General features: G+C 44.2%; 1 protein-coding gene across 1 annotated transcript in view; it reads right to left on the reverse strand.

The window, feature by feature from the left end:
• Positions 1 to 1,063: 1,063 nt before the first annotated feature.
• The window catches only part of LOC145357072 (methyltransferase-like protein 27), a 41,260-nt gene continuing 24,097 nt past the window's right edge, over positions 1,064 to 18,226 (reverse strand). Inside the window, exons 2-6 of the mRNA XM_080210159.1 lie at positions 13,230 to 13,349; positions 4,042 to 4,170; positions 2,129 to 2,267; positions 1,736 to 1,828; positions 1,064 to 1,393 (exon numbers count right to left, since the gene is read on the reverse strand). Of these exons, the coding sequence (XP_080066285.1) occupies positions 1,191 to 1,393; positions 1,736 to 1,828; positions 2,129 to 2,267; positions 4,042 to 4,170; positions 13,230 to 13,349 (684 nt within the window). The 3' untranslated portion in view covers positions 1,064 to 1,190. The remainder of the gene's footprint in view (positions 1,394 to 1,735; positions 1,829 to 2,128; positions 2,268 to 4,041; positions 4,171 to 13,229; positions 13,350 to 18,226) is intronic.

Genomic DNA, 18,226 nt, shown 5'->3' on the forward strand with positions numbered 1-18,226 from the left:
ACATCTCTTAGCTGCTGGATCTACAAAGTCAGGGACATCAGGAAGGCTTCACCTGTCACATTGCAACACCGGCCGGAGGAGTTTTATCCTCTGCTGACTGAGGAGATTGGACCAATGAGCTAACACTGCTAGGGTGGTGCCTGTAGTGAAGACCTTGGTGCAGAGTGTATATGCCATGAGGCAGGATGTTCATTGTTTGGCTCAGACCATGGACTCCATGGTTCAGGGTATGAACTTCATGCTTCAGGGCACCATGGTGCAGACCCTTGCCATTGCCTACTGGCTTTCCTCCACCTTCTCCAGGGGTTCTGCCTTGGCACCCTTCTCAACATCCACCTCATCAGAGGAGATGTGCCGCTTATTCATCTCCTCTGATGCCAACTCCTTGCCCTGTTGCAACGCCAGGTTATGGAAGGCACAGCACACAACAACAAAGTGCAAAATGATCTGGGGTCTATACCCAGCATCTCCCATTGTTGGTCCAGATACCAGGACCATATCTTCAGCAGGCCACACATCTGCTTTACCTAAGCATGAGCTTCATTGTGACAGCCTCTGCTGTGCTCTCTGGCCTCCGCACAGGCATCATCAGCCACATCCTAAGGGGATACCCCTTATCCCCAAGCAGCCAACCCTGTAACCAATCAATTCCCTCATCCCTGTATTTGAGAATGGCCAAGGCTACACTCTAAATTTCCTGGAATTCTGGGGAATTTTACAAGATGGGCCTTCAATTGGCTCTAGACCTGTTCTTCTAATGACATTGAGTCAGAAGCTCATTTCCTGCCTGGATTCTGGATTGCTGCCTAGAACAAAGTGAGGGCTGATGTCCATCAGTGCAATGTGGGAACATGTCGGCTGCCTGCCATCTAGGATACTAATCCACCCATTTAACACCTGAAAAATAGACAAAAACACAAGAGATTTTGGGGCCCTGGGCTTTTATAGACTTTGAAACTATATATATTGTATGTATATATATCAACACATATCTTTCATTGCACACACCACGTAACATCAGCAGCACATTCAGCACAAACGAAGAATGAAGAGACAAGGAAAGTAACAGTCACTCTCTGCTTTATTTGCACCAGATGAATTTTCACTCATTTATTTTCATATTGAAACCATTCAATGACAATTTTCAAATGTGAAGCTCCCAGGTTATCCCGGGTTTGGCCACAATGTTATTATATCTTCCTGTAGACACCCACTACTCCATCAGCGTACTCTTCTGCCAGTCCTGTCTTCAGCACCTCCTTCTGCCATTTCTCCACATACCGTTCGACAACCTTTTCCCACAGCCCCCTGCTCACCAACTCCTGGATTGAAGCAAGAAGTTTGCTTCTGTGATCACTCTCCTCAGCTCTCAGTGTGAAACAGATAAAGCCACCTGCAGGAGAGGTACATTAACAGGTCAATGTGAAACAAGAACAATACAGTTAAACTGCAAACATGCTTTCAGAATCGCAACCTCAGCATATCTGAACAGTGGGTTCCTGTTTGAAAATCTGTCCACAATTAATCTACAAAGAATTCTTTGACAGAAATGAAAGATTTGATTGTAAAACTCATATCCTTCACCCTCCACTTTTCATTTGCCTACTTCTGTCTGAAGAAGTATTTGCCCCCTGTTGTTGTTACCATATGGCAGCCTTCTTGTTTCGGTGGTACTTCCTGTGGGTGCTGTGTTGATGGGCTGAATGATGTGGTAGGAATGGACCTTTCTACTCACCTGATTTGGTGACTCTCAGTATTTCTGGAAGGGTATCCCAGGGAAGATGTTGCTTAGACAATCCACCAACAACCATCACTAAATCATAGGAACCTTCAACGATTCAAACAACAACAAACAGGCTTGTTAGACTTTACAGGCTAACTGTTACCCTGCCTCATATCACAAACTGAGAGGAAATCTTTAGAAAGTATTTCCAGTTCCTTTTAATCTCAGTCAGTCAGATTGAAGATTCTGTGACTCTGACAGTGGAGGAACTCCAAAGATCTCTGAAATATTTGGACACCAGCTTCTCAAAAGACCCAAACATCAGAAAGGAGATCCCCAGAATAATGCAGCCTATTCCCTGGGGTCTGTAGGTGCTAATTAGATGTGATAGATTCTGTTGGTTACCTGGTTCTGTAGGCAATGGTTTATCTGAAGTTAATATCCAACGTGTCAATTTCTGATACAGGCCTTTGGATTCAGCCATCTTCAACATTCGCTCACTGCCATCTATCCCATGAAAGTTCTTAAATCCCATTTCTTGCAGCTATAGAAAAGAGACTCTTTCATGTTAGGTGTATTCCAACAAGCCTCTGATTGTCCATTCAAATTCTTTGCTGTGGATTTGACTAAGCTCCAAATGAAGGGTTAACCGTATCACAGTGCCATGATCTGCAACTCAGCAATTCAACACTTGCACCAATTGCAACTAATTGGAAGCAGAATGATGAGAGGAATGAAGCGTCTGTCTCTCTCATGTTTCATGTGCTTGGATTCTCTCTGTCTGTCACTTGTTCACATGGATTCAAAACTCATTAACACAAATGGTCCAGCTTGTTTCCCACCCCCGTGAACTCCAAAAGACACTGCAAGGTGTTAATTATCTAAATTCAGGGCAAAGATAAACTATAGAGGGAACTTATTTCAGCATTTATAAGGGACATTCCCCAAGGTTATCAGGTCCAGGCAGTGGACAGATGATGGGGACATTGAACCTGCCTATCTGCCCTTCTTCTGTGGGTCAGCCGTGCCCAAGTGTCCCTAGAGAGGGAGAACTTGCTGCCTGCTGGGATGCTGAGGTCTTCCATGACCAGGGGGCGCACAAGGGCTGAATTTTATTTTTAGTTCAAGTTTGATATGTTTCTTTTAAAGTTTTGTTATTGTGTTATGACGTTCACTTTCTCTGTGGCCCCTGTGCGAAGTTAACAGGCTGTGGAAATTGTAACATTTAAGAACAGGATGTTTCAATGCTCGTTGCATTTGTACACACCTCATAAGGAACACTTCTGAAGTGTTGTGATAGCTCACCAGATCAGTTCAGGAAGAGACCAAGAAGAGGATGAATGATCTCATTCACACCCTCAGGGTAAATTGACATTCAGTTTACTCCAACACACACTCACATCATGCACTCAAAGGGTCACACAGCTCAGTGAGTCCACAAAATGCGAGCAGGGGAGATATCAGTATTAAAAGCCTAATCACCAGCATCCCAGCTCTCATACTGTCCAAACTCTATCCTCACCCATTATGGGAGAGTGCTTCGCACACACAGCAGGCATGCATGCTTCCCAACCTCTTTTTCTCTTCTCATCATATCCCATCTGCCTTGTCTTCATGCAAGCCAAAATGTTGCACAACAGGGACCAGAACAGAAAGGGAATGTGAACATCCCAGGCCTCACTAAATTTGAGGAAGATGCTGTCAAGTTGACAAAGAGCGGGTGTTCCTGTGGGGAAGATGAGATAGGCCTCTCCCAATAACCAGTACAGATGTGCCCTCCATGAGTGGATCACATCCTGATATTTCCAGTGAGTGACATGTAATGTTGTATTGAGCATGTTCATGAACTAATTCTACCTTCTTGTTCTTACAGGCAGCAGGTCCAGATAGATCAGCACAGCCACCATAAGCCCCATCCCCCTCCCAGTTCCTGCCAACCTCCATCACACCTCAGAGAGGATGCTGAGGATCCATTCAAAGGCGTCCTCTCAGCGCATTCACCTGCACGCTCCTTCAGCACAGAGTTACACACTGATATTCCACCGCACCAACAATAGCAACATTGATCTTTAATAAGAAATAGAAACTGATTTTCCAGATTCACCGTCCCCTGGGACCATCCAGTCCCACCAAAAGTCAGTTAATTTTTGGCTGTGCAAATCTCCTGCAATGACTCCCATTGTGGTAAGGCTGGAAAATCCCAGCCACTGGTATTCTAGAAACTTCCGACTATTGGATAGAGCAATGAATGGCGAGAGCAGTTTACACTGCTATATGCCAATATCTCCATGGTATTTCATTACAGTTTCATCTCTTACCATCTCAGCCACGAGCCCTGTTCCGCAAGGCACATCAAGGACCAGCGCATTCTCTCGATCTCCCACATATACAGGATCCAAAGTCTCCGCACCAAACTTGGGAGCCTGGTAATCCATCACACTCATGTCCTGTGAGTAGAAAGAGATTTCATTCATGCAGTCTAGGTACTGAAGAGTTTTGATCTGTACAGTCTGTATCTTTGAGCAGACAGTGAGAGGGGGCTAATTCTGAAGCAGTGAGATAGTTGAAGGTTGGTTTTAATTTCCCAAAATTCCTGAGATTAGTGGAATGTTCTAATAGATTGAAAAATAACAAACGTAACTCCTTCATTCAAAAATGGAGGGAGACAGAAAGCAGTAAGGAATAGGGCAGCTATTCTTAACATCTGTCACAGGGAAAACGTTGGAAGCCATTATTAAGGACATTATAGCAGCGCACTTGGATAATTCAAGGAAATCAGGAAGAGTCAACATGGTTTTGTGAAAGGGGAATCACTCAACCAAATTATTGGAGTTCTTTGAAGGAACCACATGCTGAGGATAAAGAGGAACCAGTGGGATATACTGAACTTAAATTTTCAGAGGCACTTGATAAGGTGCCACATCAAAGGTTATTGTGGAAAGTAAAAGCTCATGGTGCAGGGGGGTAATATATTGGCATAGGTTTAAGATTGGATGGGTAACAGGAAGCAGACAGTAGGCATAAATGGGCCATTTTCTGGTTGCTGGCAAGATGTAACAGTGTGCCATAGGTATCAGTGTTGGGCCCTCAACATTTTACAATTTATATAAATGACTTGGTTGAATGGACTGAAGATATGGTTGCTCTATTTGCTGATGACACAAAGATAGGTCAGAAAATAGATTGTGAATAGGGCATAAAGAGGTTACAAGGGCATATAGGTAGGTTAAGTGAGTGGGCAAAGATCTGACAAATGAAGGATAATGTGGGAAAATGTGAAATTGTCCACGTTGGCAAGAAGAATAAACAATAAGTTTGTTATTGTAGCTCTCTGAGATGCAGAAGGGTGTGCATGAATCTCCATAAATGAGTATGCAAGGGCTCATAAGTAATTAAGAAAGCTTATAGAATATTTTTGTTTATTCAACAAATACAAAGTAGGGAGATTATGCTTCAGTTCCGTAGGGCAGTGGTGAGAACACACCTGGAGGATTCTGTACAGAATTGGTCTCCTGACTTAAGGATAGATGTAACTACATCAGAAAATGTTTACCAGACCAATACCAGGAACAGATGGGTTGTCTTACGAGGAAAGGTTTGACAGGTTAGGATTGTATCCTCTGGAATTTAGATCACTAAGAGGCAACTTGATTGAAACATGTAAGATCCTGAGGGGCATTGACAGGATGGATGTAGAGAGGGTATACCCTCTTGTTGGAGAATCGAAGACTAGGGGTCACTGTTTAAACACAAAGAGTGGATGGAGATGAGAAGAAATGTTTGCTGCCAGAGGGTTCTGAATCTCTGGAACTCCCATCCTCAAAAGGCAGTGGAAGCAGAGTCTTTGAAAATTTTTAACGTAGAGCCTGATAGATCCTTGATTAACAAAGGAGTGCAAGGTTATCAGGGTGTTAGAGTAACTTGGAATACCCTGGGATTTGAAACACTAATAAAAACTAATAGAACCCTAACAAACAGAATAAAACACCAACAAAGACTATTAAAGCAGAGTGGATTAACTTAGGATAAGAATTACAGGCTGCCTTATACATATATTTTACAGAGGTACTGTCTGTATAGAAACAAACACAACCACAGTTAGAGGATATAAACATGTATTTTTGAAAAGAGTATTATTTGACAGCCATATATATCTTGGCTAATGGCACAGGGTCTAAAGCATCATGGGAAATAGGCTTGCAATGTGAACCACATTTCTTATAACAATACATTCAGTCATGGTTGCTGCTTGGATCTTAACTAACATATCACTTACCTGAACTGACCAACAGCTGGGAATATAAAAGAAAGCTGCAGGGACTATAAATAAAATAGTTAATTGTCAGAATGATTATGTGTGTTTTGATTCTTTTAGTATTGAGTTTACTGATTTTAACTCAGACTAGCCATTCAACGTTCTCCTTGCAAATTACATGCCAACACTTGCTTACACATGGGATACACATGTGTTATAATTTCCACAGTAAGAAGTCTCACAGTACCAGGTTAAAGTCCAACAGGTTTATTTGCTAGCAAAAGCCACTACCTTTCAGAGCGCTGCCCCTTTGTCAGGTGAGTGGGAGTTCTAGTCACAAACAAGGCATATCAACGATTTAACCTGTCCTTAACGCTCTCCCCACTCAAAAAGACTTGATTACCTGTAAAGACTCACATTCATAAGAACATAAGAACATAAGAAATAGGAACAGGAGTAGGCCATCTGGCCCTTCGAGCCTGCCCCGCCATTCAATAAGATCATGGCTGATCTGTCGTGGCTCAGTTCCACATTCCCGCCCTCTCCCCATAACCCTTAATCCCCTCTCTTATCAAAAACCCATCAACCCGCGTCTTAAAAATATGTAACGAAGTAGCCTCCACCACTTTAACGGGCAGAGAATTCCAGAGATTCACCACCCTTTGAGTGAAGAAGTTCTTCCTCAACTCCGTTCTAAACCGCCCCCCCTTTATCTTGAGGCTATGCCCCCTAGTCCTACTGTCCTTTCTGAGCGGGAAGAGTCTCTCCACCTCTATCCTATCCATCCCATTCATCATCTTATACGGCTCAATGAGATCCTGAATGCCAACAGCCTTCTGGGATCTGAGACCATTTACTTAAAAAACATCCATTTGGTGGCCTAATCTTGGACTAACATAGGACCTAGAGGGGGGATTTGTTGGAGGAATTCGAAATACCCTAAGATTTAAATATTTAAAGACTATTAGAACCTTGGGATTAAAGCATAAGAACATAAGAACATAAGAAATAGGAGCAGGAGCAGGCCATCTAGCCCCTCGAGCCTGCCCCGCCATTCAACAAGATCATGGCTGATCTGTCGTGGCTCAGTTCCACTTTCCTGCCCTCTCCCCATAACCCTTAATCCCCTCTCTTATCAAGAACCCATCAACCTGCTTCTTAAAAATATTTAGCGAGGCAGCCTCCACCACTTCAACGGGCAGAGAATTCCAGAGATTCACCACCCTTTGAGTGAAGAAGTTCCTCCTCAACTCCGTTCTAAACCGCCTCCCCTTTATCTTGAGGCTGTGCCCCCTAGTCCTACTGTCTCTTTTGAGCGGGAAAAGTCTCTCCACCTCTATCCTATCCATCCCATTCATCATCTTATATGTCTCAATGAGACCTCCCCTCACTCTTCTAAACTCTAACGAGTACAAGCCTAGTTTATTCAGCCTCTCCTCATAGCTCAACCCTCTCAACTCTGGTATCAGCCTAGTAAACCTCCTCTGCACTCCCTCCAAGGCCAAAATATCCTTGCGCAGGTGCGGCGCCCAAAACTGCACACAGTACTCCAGCTGCGGCCTCACCAATGCCCTATACAGCTGCAGCAAGACCTCCCTACTTTTATATTCAATCCCCCTCGCTATGAAGGCCAGCATCCCATTCGCCTTCCTGACCACCTGCTGCACCTGCAGGCTGGGTTTTTGTGACTCATGCACAAGGACCCCGAGGTCCCTCTGCACCGTCGCCTGCTGCAGTTTTTCGCCACGTAAGTAATAGTCCTTCCTACCATTCTTCCTACCAAAGAGGACCACCTCACACTTGCCAACATTAAATTCCATTTGCCGTTTCCTGGCCCATTCGCCCAGCCTATCTAGATCCTTCTGCAGACTCTCCACACCCTCCGCACAATTTGCCTTTCCACCAATCTTGGTGTCATCAGCAAATTTCGACACCCTACACTCGGTTCCCTCCTCCAGATCATCTATATAAATGGTAAATAGCTGAGGCCCCAGCACCGACCCCTGGGGCACCCCACTAGTCACCAACCGCCAATCCGAATAGCACCCATTGACCCCCACTCTCTGTCTCCTATTTGACAACCAATCCTCTATCCACGCTAACACCCTGCCCCCAACTCCATGTCCCCTGACCTTCTGCAATAACCTCTTGTGAGATACCTTGTCAAACGCCTTCTGAAAATCCAGAAAGACCACATCCACCGGCTCGCCTCTATCCACCGCCCTAGACACATCCTCATAGAACTCCAGTAAATTTGTCAGACACGACTTCCCTTTAATGAAACCGTGTTGCGTCTGCCCTATCAAGCAATTCCCTTCAAGATGCCTCGCAATTTCCTCCTTAATGACGGATTCTAACATTTTACCTACCACAGACGTTAAACTAACCGGCCTATAATTCCCCGCCTTTTGCCTGGCACCCTTCTTAAACAACGGCGTAACATTAGCCGTTTTCCAATCTTCCGGCACTTCCCCGGAATCCAGCGACGTCTGGAAAATAACCACCAAGGCATCCACTATCACCTCCGCCATTTCTTTCAGAACCCTCGGATGCATTCCATCTGGTCCTGGGGACTTGTCCACAATCAGCCCCTCCAGTCTGTCGAGCACCACCTCTCTAGTAACAGTAATGTCATTAAGACCCTCCAGTCCTACCACCTTTCCATCGCTAACACCCGGCAAATTATTCACGTCCTCCTCCGTGAAGACAGAAACAAAAAAGTTATTCAAGACCTCAGCCATATCCCCATCCCCTACCACTAGGTCCCCTTTCTCATCCTCTAAAGGACCAACGTTCACCCTAGCCAGCCTCTTCCTTTTTATATATTTATAAAAACTCTTGCTATCCTTTTTTATATTAAGCGCTAGCCCAGCTTCATAGCTTCTCCTACCCTCCTTTATCAACTTCTTTGTCAATCTTTGTTGACATTTAAACCTTTCCCAATCCTCTTCTTGCCCACTGCTCTTAGCTACTCTAAATTCCTCCGCTTTTAATTAAAGCACTATCAAAGACTATTAAAACATGGATTAATTTAGCATAAGAATCACAGACTGCCTTATTTTACTGCAGTACTATCTGCATAGAAACACTGATATCCACAATTAGAGGATTTAAATGCGTATTTTTGAACAGGCATACATCTTGGCTAATGGCACAGGCACCATGGGAAATATAGTTCTTATCAGCATGGGTACCACTCAGCTCAGTGAAAGAGACATTCACTGAGCAAGGACAAGCTAGTGGTTCCAGGCAGCTCAATCAACAGCAAAGTTTTCAGCTAGATAAGAGTGCCTGAAACTGGCAATAGGTGGCCACGGGAAAGTCAGGCAGAAAACACTAGAACTTATTGTTCCCATGCTGTTAGGGAATATCTGTAATTGGTTAAAGTATATGACCTATACTACTGGCAATTGGCTCATGTTGAGCCAGAGGTCGGGTAAAATGTCTTTTGGAAAATGTATAATTGTATTGCCACTGTGATGTAACTTCAGAGAAGTGTTGGACTGCCCAAACCTTTCCCTCCCAGTCTGCATTGGTCAATGAAGAATGTCTTTCACCAGGATATTGTGGTCGCGAGTCTTTGTATTAGCTAAAGCTGAGCTCAATAAATAGCCACTGTAAAAATCCCTACATGGTGTGTGGGAATGAGGTTACAATCAGATCAATCATGATTTTATTGATTGGCAAAGCAGATCCAAGGAACCGAATGGCCTATTCCTGCTCCTAATTTGAATGTTTGTTGTGTTAGATTGGGAGAGCTTGGCATCCAGCAGCATCTATTGTTATAACACGTGATCTCATCCACTGAATCAACAGACAGACAATGTACTTATACAGGTGGAGTTACGAATCCTGACATTAATCCAAAAGTTTAGGTTAATTGTACCTTTGCTGCAACTCTGCTCGCACCTCCTGACCTCCTTCCTCTATCATGCTGATTCTAATTCCAGCTTTCTGGTTTTATCTCCTGCCTGTTCTCTCTTCTCTCTGACTGTCCATATGATTAAAGGGCCCCATTCCCCTGTTTGCTATCCAACCATACTCTGCCTGCGTGGACAGCTATAGCTAGCTGTCTGTTACTGTACCAGGAACAGTAATGACTGAGGCTAAAGGTCAGACTGTGTTGCAAAAGGTGGGAACTAGCTTAAAGAGAGGAGCTGAGGTTATCACTGGTCCCAGTGGATCAGTTTGGGGCCCTTGCTATTTTTCACATATTGACATAAAGAGCAGGAGATGATAGTAAATGGTAACATTTAAGCCACACAAATGCCAGGCAGTGCCCATCTTCAAAAAGAGAGAATTCAACAATCTCCCTGACATTCAATGTATTATCATCACTGAATCCCCCACCATCAACATCCTGGAGCTCCTCATTGACCAGAACGTGAACTGGAACAGCCATATAGAAATCTCAAAACAGGACAAGGCCATTCAGCCTATCGAGCCTGCCCCACCATTCAATGTAATCACAGCTGATCATCCACTCTTTTGTCCTCTTTGCCACAATATCCCCATATACCTCCGTCTCATTGGTATTTAGAAATCTGTCATCCTCCGCTTTAAACATACCCTCTGAGTTAAGAAACTCCACTAATCTCAGTCCTAAGTGGATTCTCACTGATTTTGAAATTGTGTGCCCCTGGTGCGAGATTCCACAGCCAAGGGAAACATCTTTGCTATATCTCCCCTGTCTATCCCTTTAAGTATTTTGCAGCTTTCAATGAGATGACCTCTCATTCTTTGAAACTCTGAAGAATACAAGCCCAGTTCACCCAATCTCTCTTCAAAAGACAGTCCTGCTGACATTCCATTAGCCTTCCTAACAGCTTGCTGCATGCTAGCCTTCAACGACTTATTGACAAGGATACCCAGGTCCCTTTCTACATCTAAACCTGCTAATCCCTTACCATTTAAGTAATACTCTGCATAGGAGATGAGTTACTCTGGCCAAATTGGATCACCTCACATTTTCCCACATTATATTCCATCTGCCATGTTCTTGCCCAGTCACCGAGTCTGTTCGAATCCTCTTGTAGCCTCATTACTTTTTCCACACAACACACATTCCCACCTAGCTTTGTATCATCTACGACCTTGGAAAGAGTATATTTGGTCCCCACATTCAAACCATTGATATATATTGTGACAGCTGGGACACAAGCACTGATCCTTGTCGTCCCCCTCTAGCCACAGCCTGCTAATATGAGAATGACCTGTTTATTCCTACTCTCTACTTTCTGCCTGTTAGCCAATCCTTCACCCATGCTAATCCACAATTCATATCAATATATTTACCTCGTATCCCATGAGCTTTTATTTTGCTAATCAACTTCCTAGAATCATAGAACCCAACAGTGCAGAAAGAGGCCCTTCGGCCCATCGAGTCTGCGCCGACCACAATCCCACTCAGGCCCTACCCCCATAACCCCACATATTTTACCCGCTAATCCCTCTAACCTAAGCATCTCAGGACACTAAGGGGCAATTTAGCATTGCCAATCAGCCTAACCCGCACATCTTTGGACTGTGGGAGGAAACCGGAGCACCCAGAGAAACATGTGCAGACATGAGGAGAATGTGCAAACTCCACACAGAGCTGGGAATCGAACCCAGGTCCTTAGAGCTGTGAAGCAGCAGCGCTAACCACTGTGCTACCGTGCCGCCCCTGTTGGAGATTTTATCAAAAGCTTATTGAAATTCTGGGTATAATGCATCCTCTGCTTCCTATTGATCAATTCTGTTAGTAATATCTTCAAAAAATCTCCAACAGGTTCATCAAACCTAGGGCTGGATTATCCGGCTGTGAGCACGCCAAGGAAATTCCCCTCAAGGTCAACGGACCTTTAAATGGTCTGCTGAATTCTCTGTCCCAGCCGCTACGATTCCCGCTGTGGGCAGAACAGGAAATTTCCGGCCATGATTCCCCATTTGTAAATCCATGCTGACTATACGCAGTCAGATCATTAATGTCCAAATGTTATTTTATTACCTCCTCTATAATAGATTCCAGCATTTGTCCAATTACTGATGTAAGGTTATCAGGTCCATAGTTCCCTGTTTTCTCTTTCACTCCATTCTTAAATACCAAGATGACATTTGCTACCTTCCAATCTGCAGGACAATTCCAGAATCTGTAGAATTTTGGAAGATTATCACCAATGCATTTCTATAGACACCTCTTTCAAAACTCTACTGTGGCTAGGAGAGCAGGTCAGAGGCTAGGAATTCTTCAGGAAGTAATTCATCTCCTGACTCCCTAAAGCCTGTCCACCATCTATAAGACAGAAGTCTACCTTCTCAGAAGACTAATGAAATTTGTTATGTCCACTACAACTCTCACCAACTTTTACAGACGCATTATAGAAAGCATTCTTTCTACTTGTATCACGGCTTGGTATGGTTCCTGCTCTGCCCAAGACCAAAAGGAATTACAAAGGGTCATGAACGAAGCCCAGTTTATCACTCAAACCAACCTCCCATTCATCGACTTGACTACACTTCCTGCAGCCTTGGAAAAGCACGAGTGTAATTACGACCTCACACCCCTGACATACTCCCTTCTACTTTCTTCCATGAAGAAAAATACACAAAAGTCTGAAGACATGTGCCAACCGACTCCAGAACATCATCTTCCCTACTGCCATCAGACTTTTGAATGTACCTACCTTGCATTAACTTGATCTTTCCCTACACCCTAGCTATGATTGTAACATTACATTCTGCACTCTCTCCTTTCCTTCTCTATGTACAGTATGCTTTTTTTTGTATAATGCGCAAGAAACAATACTTTTCACTAGATACCAATACACGTGACAATAATAAATCAAACCAAAAGGTATGTTTGGAATACTCTCCACTTTCCAGGAACTCCCTTCCTTACAGCACTGTGGGTATACCTAATCACATGGACTGCAGTGGCTCAAGAATGTAGCTCATCACCATCTTCCCAAGAGGCAACTGGGGTTGGGCAATAAATGCTGGCCAGCCAGCGAGACCCACATCCCAGGAATAAAAAACAAATACAATATGGTGGAGAAAGAATTCCTCCTGCTCTGGGTGATGACTCCACAGTTACAGCAAAAACATTTTTTCTAGTGGTCATTTGATGTAAAATCATAAATACAGTAATAATGGATATGTGGAGACACCAGAGAAATCCATGGTAACAAGGCCACAAGAAGTGTGAGGAATGGTTCTTTCCCCAGAGCTCCCCAGTTCAGTAGATGGTAAAATGAGATGTGAGTGTTTTACCTGTTCATAGTCCTGTGCCCAAGAGTCATAAAATTTCACTCGTTCATCTGTTTCCAAACTGCTGTATGAAGTCAGTAGGTTCTTGATGGTAGCTGACATAACAGTTCCAGAGTGTTTCACCTGTGGAACAGAGAGACAGTAAAATGAGGGTTAGAATCAAATATTTCATCAAAACTCCTTTCATTCTAAATGTGAGGAATTGAAATACGATGAGTGCGTACAGCCTGTACACAATGTGCACAATTTGTTTCTGTGCTGTGTGAGAATAAACTTGGAATCAGGACATTACCTTCAAACGTGGCTATAATGATTTAACTTAATGGCACGAAGAAAATGTTCTCACCTACTGCTCACACACTCAGTGCAAACTTACCGTCTGCACATTCAGCATCTCACTGAAGAAATGAAGGCTGACACTCCAGGATGGCATTGTGACTGATGCTTCATTGAGATCTGATTGCGCTAATGGTCCAATTACGCATCAGCAACTAAACTGAGTAATGAGTAACAACTTAGTTTGAAAACCAAAGAGCAGTGTGTACCCTGCTGGAAAATAAATCTCTGCTGTCAAAGACAACATTATTTATCAACCAAATGGGAATTTGTATTATAGAATTGTCAATCTTCCAGGATTATCTCAGAATCTAGAAAAATTAAAGAATAATCTCCAAGAAAATCGCTTTCGGCAACTTGAGAGGAAAAGCAAATAGCATTCAATGAAACATTTTTGTCCAATGTTGTTCATTAGCATAGAAATATCGGAAGTTGGACAAAATAGTTGCGTCATTGATGGGAGAGCTTAACAAACATTTGTTTCAACATTGTTTATTCTTTGGGATGATGTGTCTCGGAAATTTTGCAATTCTGTTGTATGTTCTCTGCACAATGCCTTACAGTGTCAAAGATGAGTGAAAGGATATTGAGGGTCACTGAGGGATGTCAAATACCAAATCTGAGACTTAACCAGACTGGCCTCCAGCGGGACCGGAGCGAGCTCCACCGGGACCGGAGCGAGCTCTGCTGGTAATACCAGGGTGGCTGAGCTTTGCTGAGAAGACCAGGGTGAAAGGATGCCATCCTAAAATTGCCCGGCATTTCCCAAATCTCTGGCTTCTATCAGTTAGCAATCCTTTATATTATTATGCTACTCCGAACAGCATGGGCTCTTACCTCACTAAACAACCTGTTGTGCAGTACTTTATGAATGCATTTTGGAAATCCAAATGAATTACATTTACTGGTTCCCGTTTATCTCTCCTGCTCATTACACCCTAAAGAACGCTAATAAATATTTCAGGCATGATATCCCCTCATGAAGCCACGCTGATTCTTTTTGATTAGATTATGTATTTCTAAATGTCCTGCTATTATTTGCTTTATAATGGACTCTAACATTTTCCCAATGACAGAGATTAATATAACTGGCCTATGGTTATTTGTTTTTACGTCTCCCTTTATGAATAAGAGTGTCATGCTGGCATTTTTCCAATCTTCTGGGATTTTTCCAGAAATTAAGGGCCCGATTCTCCCAAAAAAGTCAAAGTGCTAAATTTGTGGGAAAACTGGTATAAATCATGATTGCTTTTTCAGTGGGAGTTCAGACTTGAATCTCCCACACTCTGCATTGCAGATGCTACACTTGTGAATATCATTAAATTCTTGGGATGGCGGGGCCTATTCATGCTGGACTCTGACAGTTCTGGAACTATATGCATGCGCAGAGGCCCCAAATTGTCAGCCTGCAGTTTACTGATTAGCTCAATTGCTGGCCAGCCCGGGACTCCATCAGTTCTGCCCCTCCAACTCCCCCCACCACCGAATCATGGTCCCCTCAAGCATACCTGGGCCATAAGACCCTCCCTCCTATCCCGGAGCACCCTGATCTCCAGCTCCCACCCCCAGCATGATGATCCCATCCCAACCTCCAACAGACCCCCCCATCCACTGAGCTTCCCCAGCAGATCATTCCCCACCCATGGGAGGCAGACCCACCCCAGCAGATCATTCCCCACCCATGGGAGGCAGACCCACCCCTGCAGATCATTCCCCACCCATGGGAGGCAGACCCACCCCAGCAGACAACACGCCCCGCCCCAATTGTTGGCCTCCCTTGAGCCCTGACTGATTGTATCTGCAGAGTGACAGCGGGACCCCCACCCACAGTGATCTCCAGGCCCCACCCATACACCCCACCCCCTTGCCATCTAGGCCCTGCCCCCTAGGTCTCACCCCCTCCCTTGGCACTGTCCAATGCCTGGTGCCAAGGTACTCCCTGGGCATTGGCACTTTGCCCCTTGGCCAGTGCCAGGGGCACAGGCTGGCACTGCCAGGCTATCAATTCCCAGGGGCAATACTCCCCACCACCGGGTGGACCCCGATTGCCCCCCTGTCACTCCCCCAGGGTCTCCTGCTAGCTAGTTGGGGAGCTTGTCTGAACCCTGCCAGAGTGAGGTACTCCAGGCAGAGTGGGAGATGTTATCGGGCCCAGAGAATTCCATGCTCGGCCCAATAATGAAATTTAAAACACACAAGGCACAGATTCAAACGACCTACCTGATCTTCCCGCTGGTTTCCAGCGTGGTCTTGACTGTGCCTGCTCTCTGGCTGTGGGAGACGCACGTGTCGGGAACGTACGCGCGAGTCCCATGAAATGGCCCACAGGCGATTTTCCCATCCCGACGCACCGAGAAAACCTACTTGTCAGGATGGGAGAATCAGGCCCTAAGTATTTTTAGAGGATTACTGCCAGTGTATCCACCATCTCTGCTGCTGCTTCCTTTAATATCCTGGGCTGCAACCCATCAGGCCCAGTCACCTATCAGCCTTTAGTCCAATTAGTTCCCCTGGCATTTTTAGTATTATTTCCTTCCCCATTCTGCCTCCTGATTATTTAGTATTTTTGAAATGCTATCAGTGTCTCTCACCGTGAAGACTCTCACAAAGTATTTCCTGTCCTCCATTATTATTTCTCTATCTCATTCTCTAAAGAGTCTTTGTTCACTTTGGCCTCTCTCTTCCTTTTTATATCTTTAAAGAAGCTTACTGTACATTTTTATCTCACTTGCTACTTTACGCTCAGCTTATTTTCTCCCTCTTTATTGATTTTTGTTGCCTTTTGTTGGTTTTTAAAACTTTCGCAATCCTTTGTGTCACCACTAACCTTTGCCACAGTTAGACACGATCTTACCAACTGTTCATGCCATGCTGCCACTGCAAGCCAGAACAGAGAATTTGGTGCTCAGTCAAGTCTCCATTCACTGCAGTAGGACCAAAGAACCCCGCTGGCGTGAATGTTTGGAAAATTCCACCCTCTGCTTTTTCTTTCAGTTTAATACTATCCTTAACTTTCTTATTTAACCATGCTTGATTTATCTCCTTCCTGGGATGCTTCTTCCTCACAGGGATATATCTTTGCTGTGAAACATGAACTATTTTCATAAATGTCTGCTGTTGCTGATTAACTGTCTTTCCTGCTAAACTCCTTTCCCAGTCCAGTCCAGCCAACATGTACAGAATTGAAGAGCTACTCAGGGATGGACAAAGTTACCCTCACTGACCGACAAGTTTAAAGTTCCTTTGTATAACCCTAATTGTTGATGCACTCATGAGAACACCCAAACTCAGCAAGACACATGGAAGGCATGGACTTCTGCATGCATCAAGGAGATGACCAGCCTTTCGTCAATTCTCAAAGCTATGCAGCAGAAAGGACCATTGGCTGTGAACTGCACTGGAGCAAAGGCTACAAAGCTACAAAGAGTTGTGCACTGATCTAAACAGACCATATACAATGGGTACATTCAGGCACTATCCGGTCTCCTGTCAGAAACATACACACAAAGTGACAGACAAACTAGAAAATGATGATGATGTACAAAGAGATGAAGAGCATGTCTCAACCCATCAATCTCGTAGAAAACATAAGCACATCACACCAACCAAAGTGTTCGCCAAGATTTGAATTATCTGCCCTGAGCTAATTGGTGACTGCTCGTTATTGGCCAAGATTGGCTCAAGAGCAAGTACCAACTTGGATTTGGCAGCTTTTAGTTCTCATAGTGTTATCCAGCTTTAATGTAAACACTTTCCAAGCATTCCACTTTAATGAGACAAAGACAGTAATTCAATTATATTTTTATTGAACATTTCTAGTATCATCTCAAACATAAACAGTTGCAACTCATTAACTCTTTACTGAACTTTAACTGAACATCAACTCGCAACTAAACTCTTCAACTGCACTTTAACACTAACTGAACAACAACTTTTAACTATTTAACTGAAAATAGATACTACTGAGTTTAGGAAAACCTTGGCCAAGAAATATCCTTGATGTAGAATCTATCTTCCTGTCTCTGAAGTATCCTTCAGAGTACAAGCTTTGAACAAAGAACAAAGAACAACACAGCAGGGGAAACAGGCCCTTCGGCCCAACAAGCCCACGCTGCCATTTTAACATTGTGAGTTCCCTCTTCCACCCATGACCCATGTCTACGCTTATGGCTCTCCACATTGGAAACCAGATGGAGGGGAGACTAATTCAGGGACAATTTGTGACATCAATCAGCCTAAGAGCACATCTTTGGGGTGTGGGAGGAAACCGGAGCACCCGGAGGAAACCCACGCAAGCATGGGGAGAATGCGCAAACTCCCACAGACACCGGCCCGAATCCATGTGTCTGCACAGCAAACAGTGATAGTCACCGAGCTGTCATGTTGCCCATCAGCTGGTCCAGTTCAAGCATACACTAACGACGTGAAGCACTAGGCAACTCTCAAAACATCCAAGAGCAGCCCTCGTACGACCCACCGCGTGTATGCCCCTTGTTGGACAACAAGGTGGACCGAATCTCCTGTGGATTAAAAGAGAAAAACATCAATAACAATCACATCTTATGCAAACATTCAAGGGAATCCCCAGAAGCTCAAAAGTAAAACAAGTGAGCCAGAAAATATGTTGGAAGGTCCATCGGAATCAATTGATTCCCAGGAACATC

Source organism: Carcharhinus amblyrhynchos, chromosome 22 (genome assembly GCF_965287045.1).
Source record: "Carcharhinus amblyrhynchos chromosome 22, sCarAmb.v2.hapA, whole genome shotgun sequence".
In the NCBI taxonomy this organism is placed as follows: Eukaryota; Metazoa; Chordata; class Chondrichthyes; order Carcharhiniformes; family Carcharhinidae; genus Carcharhinus; species Carcharhinus amblyrhynchos.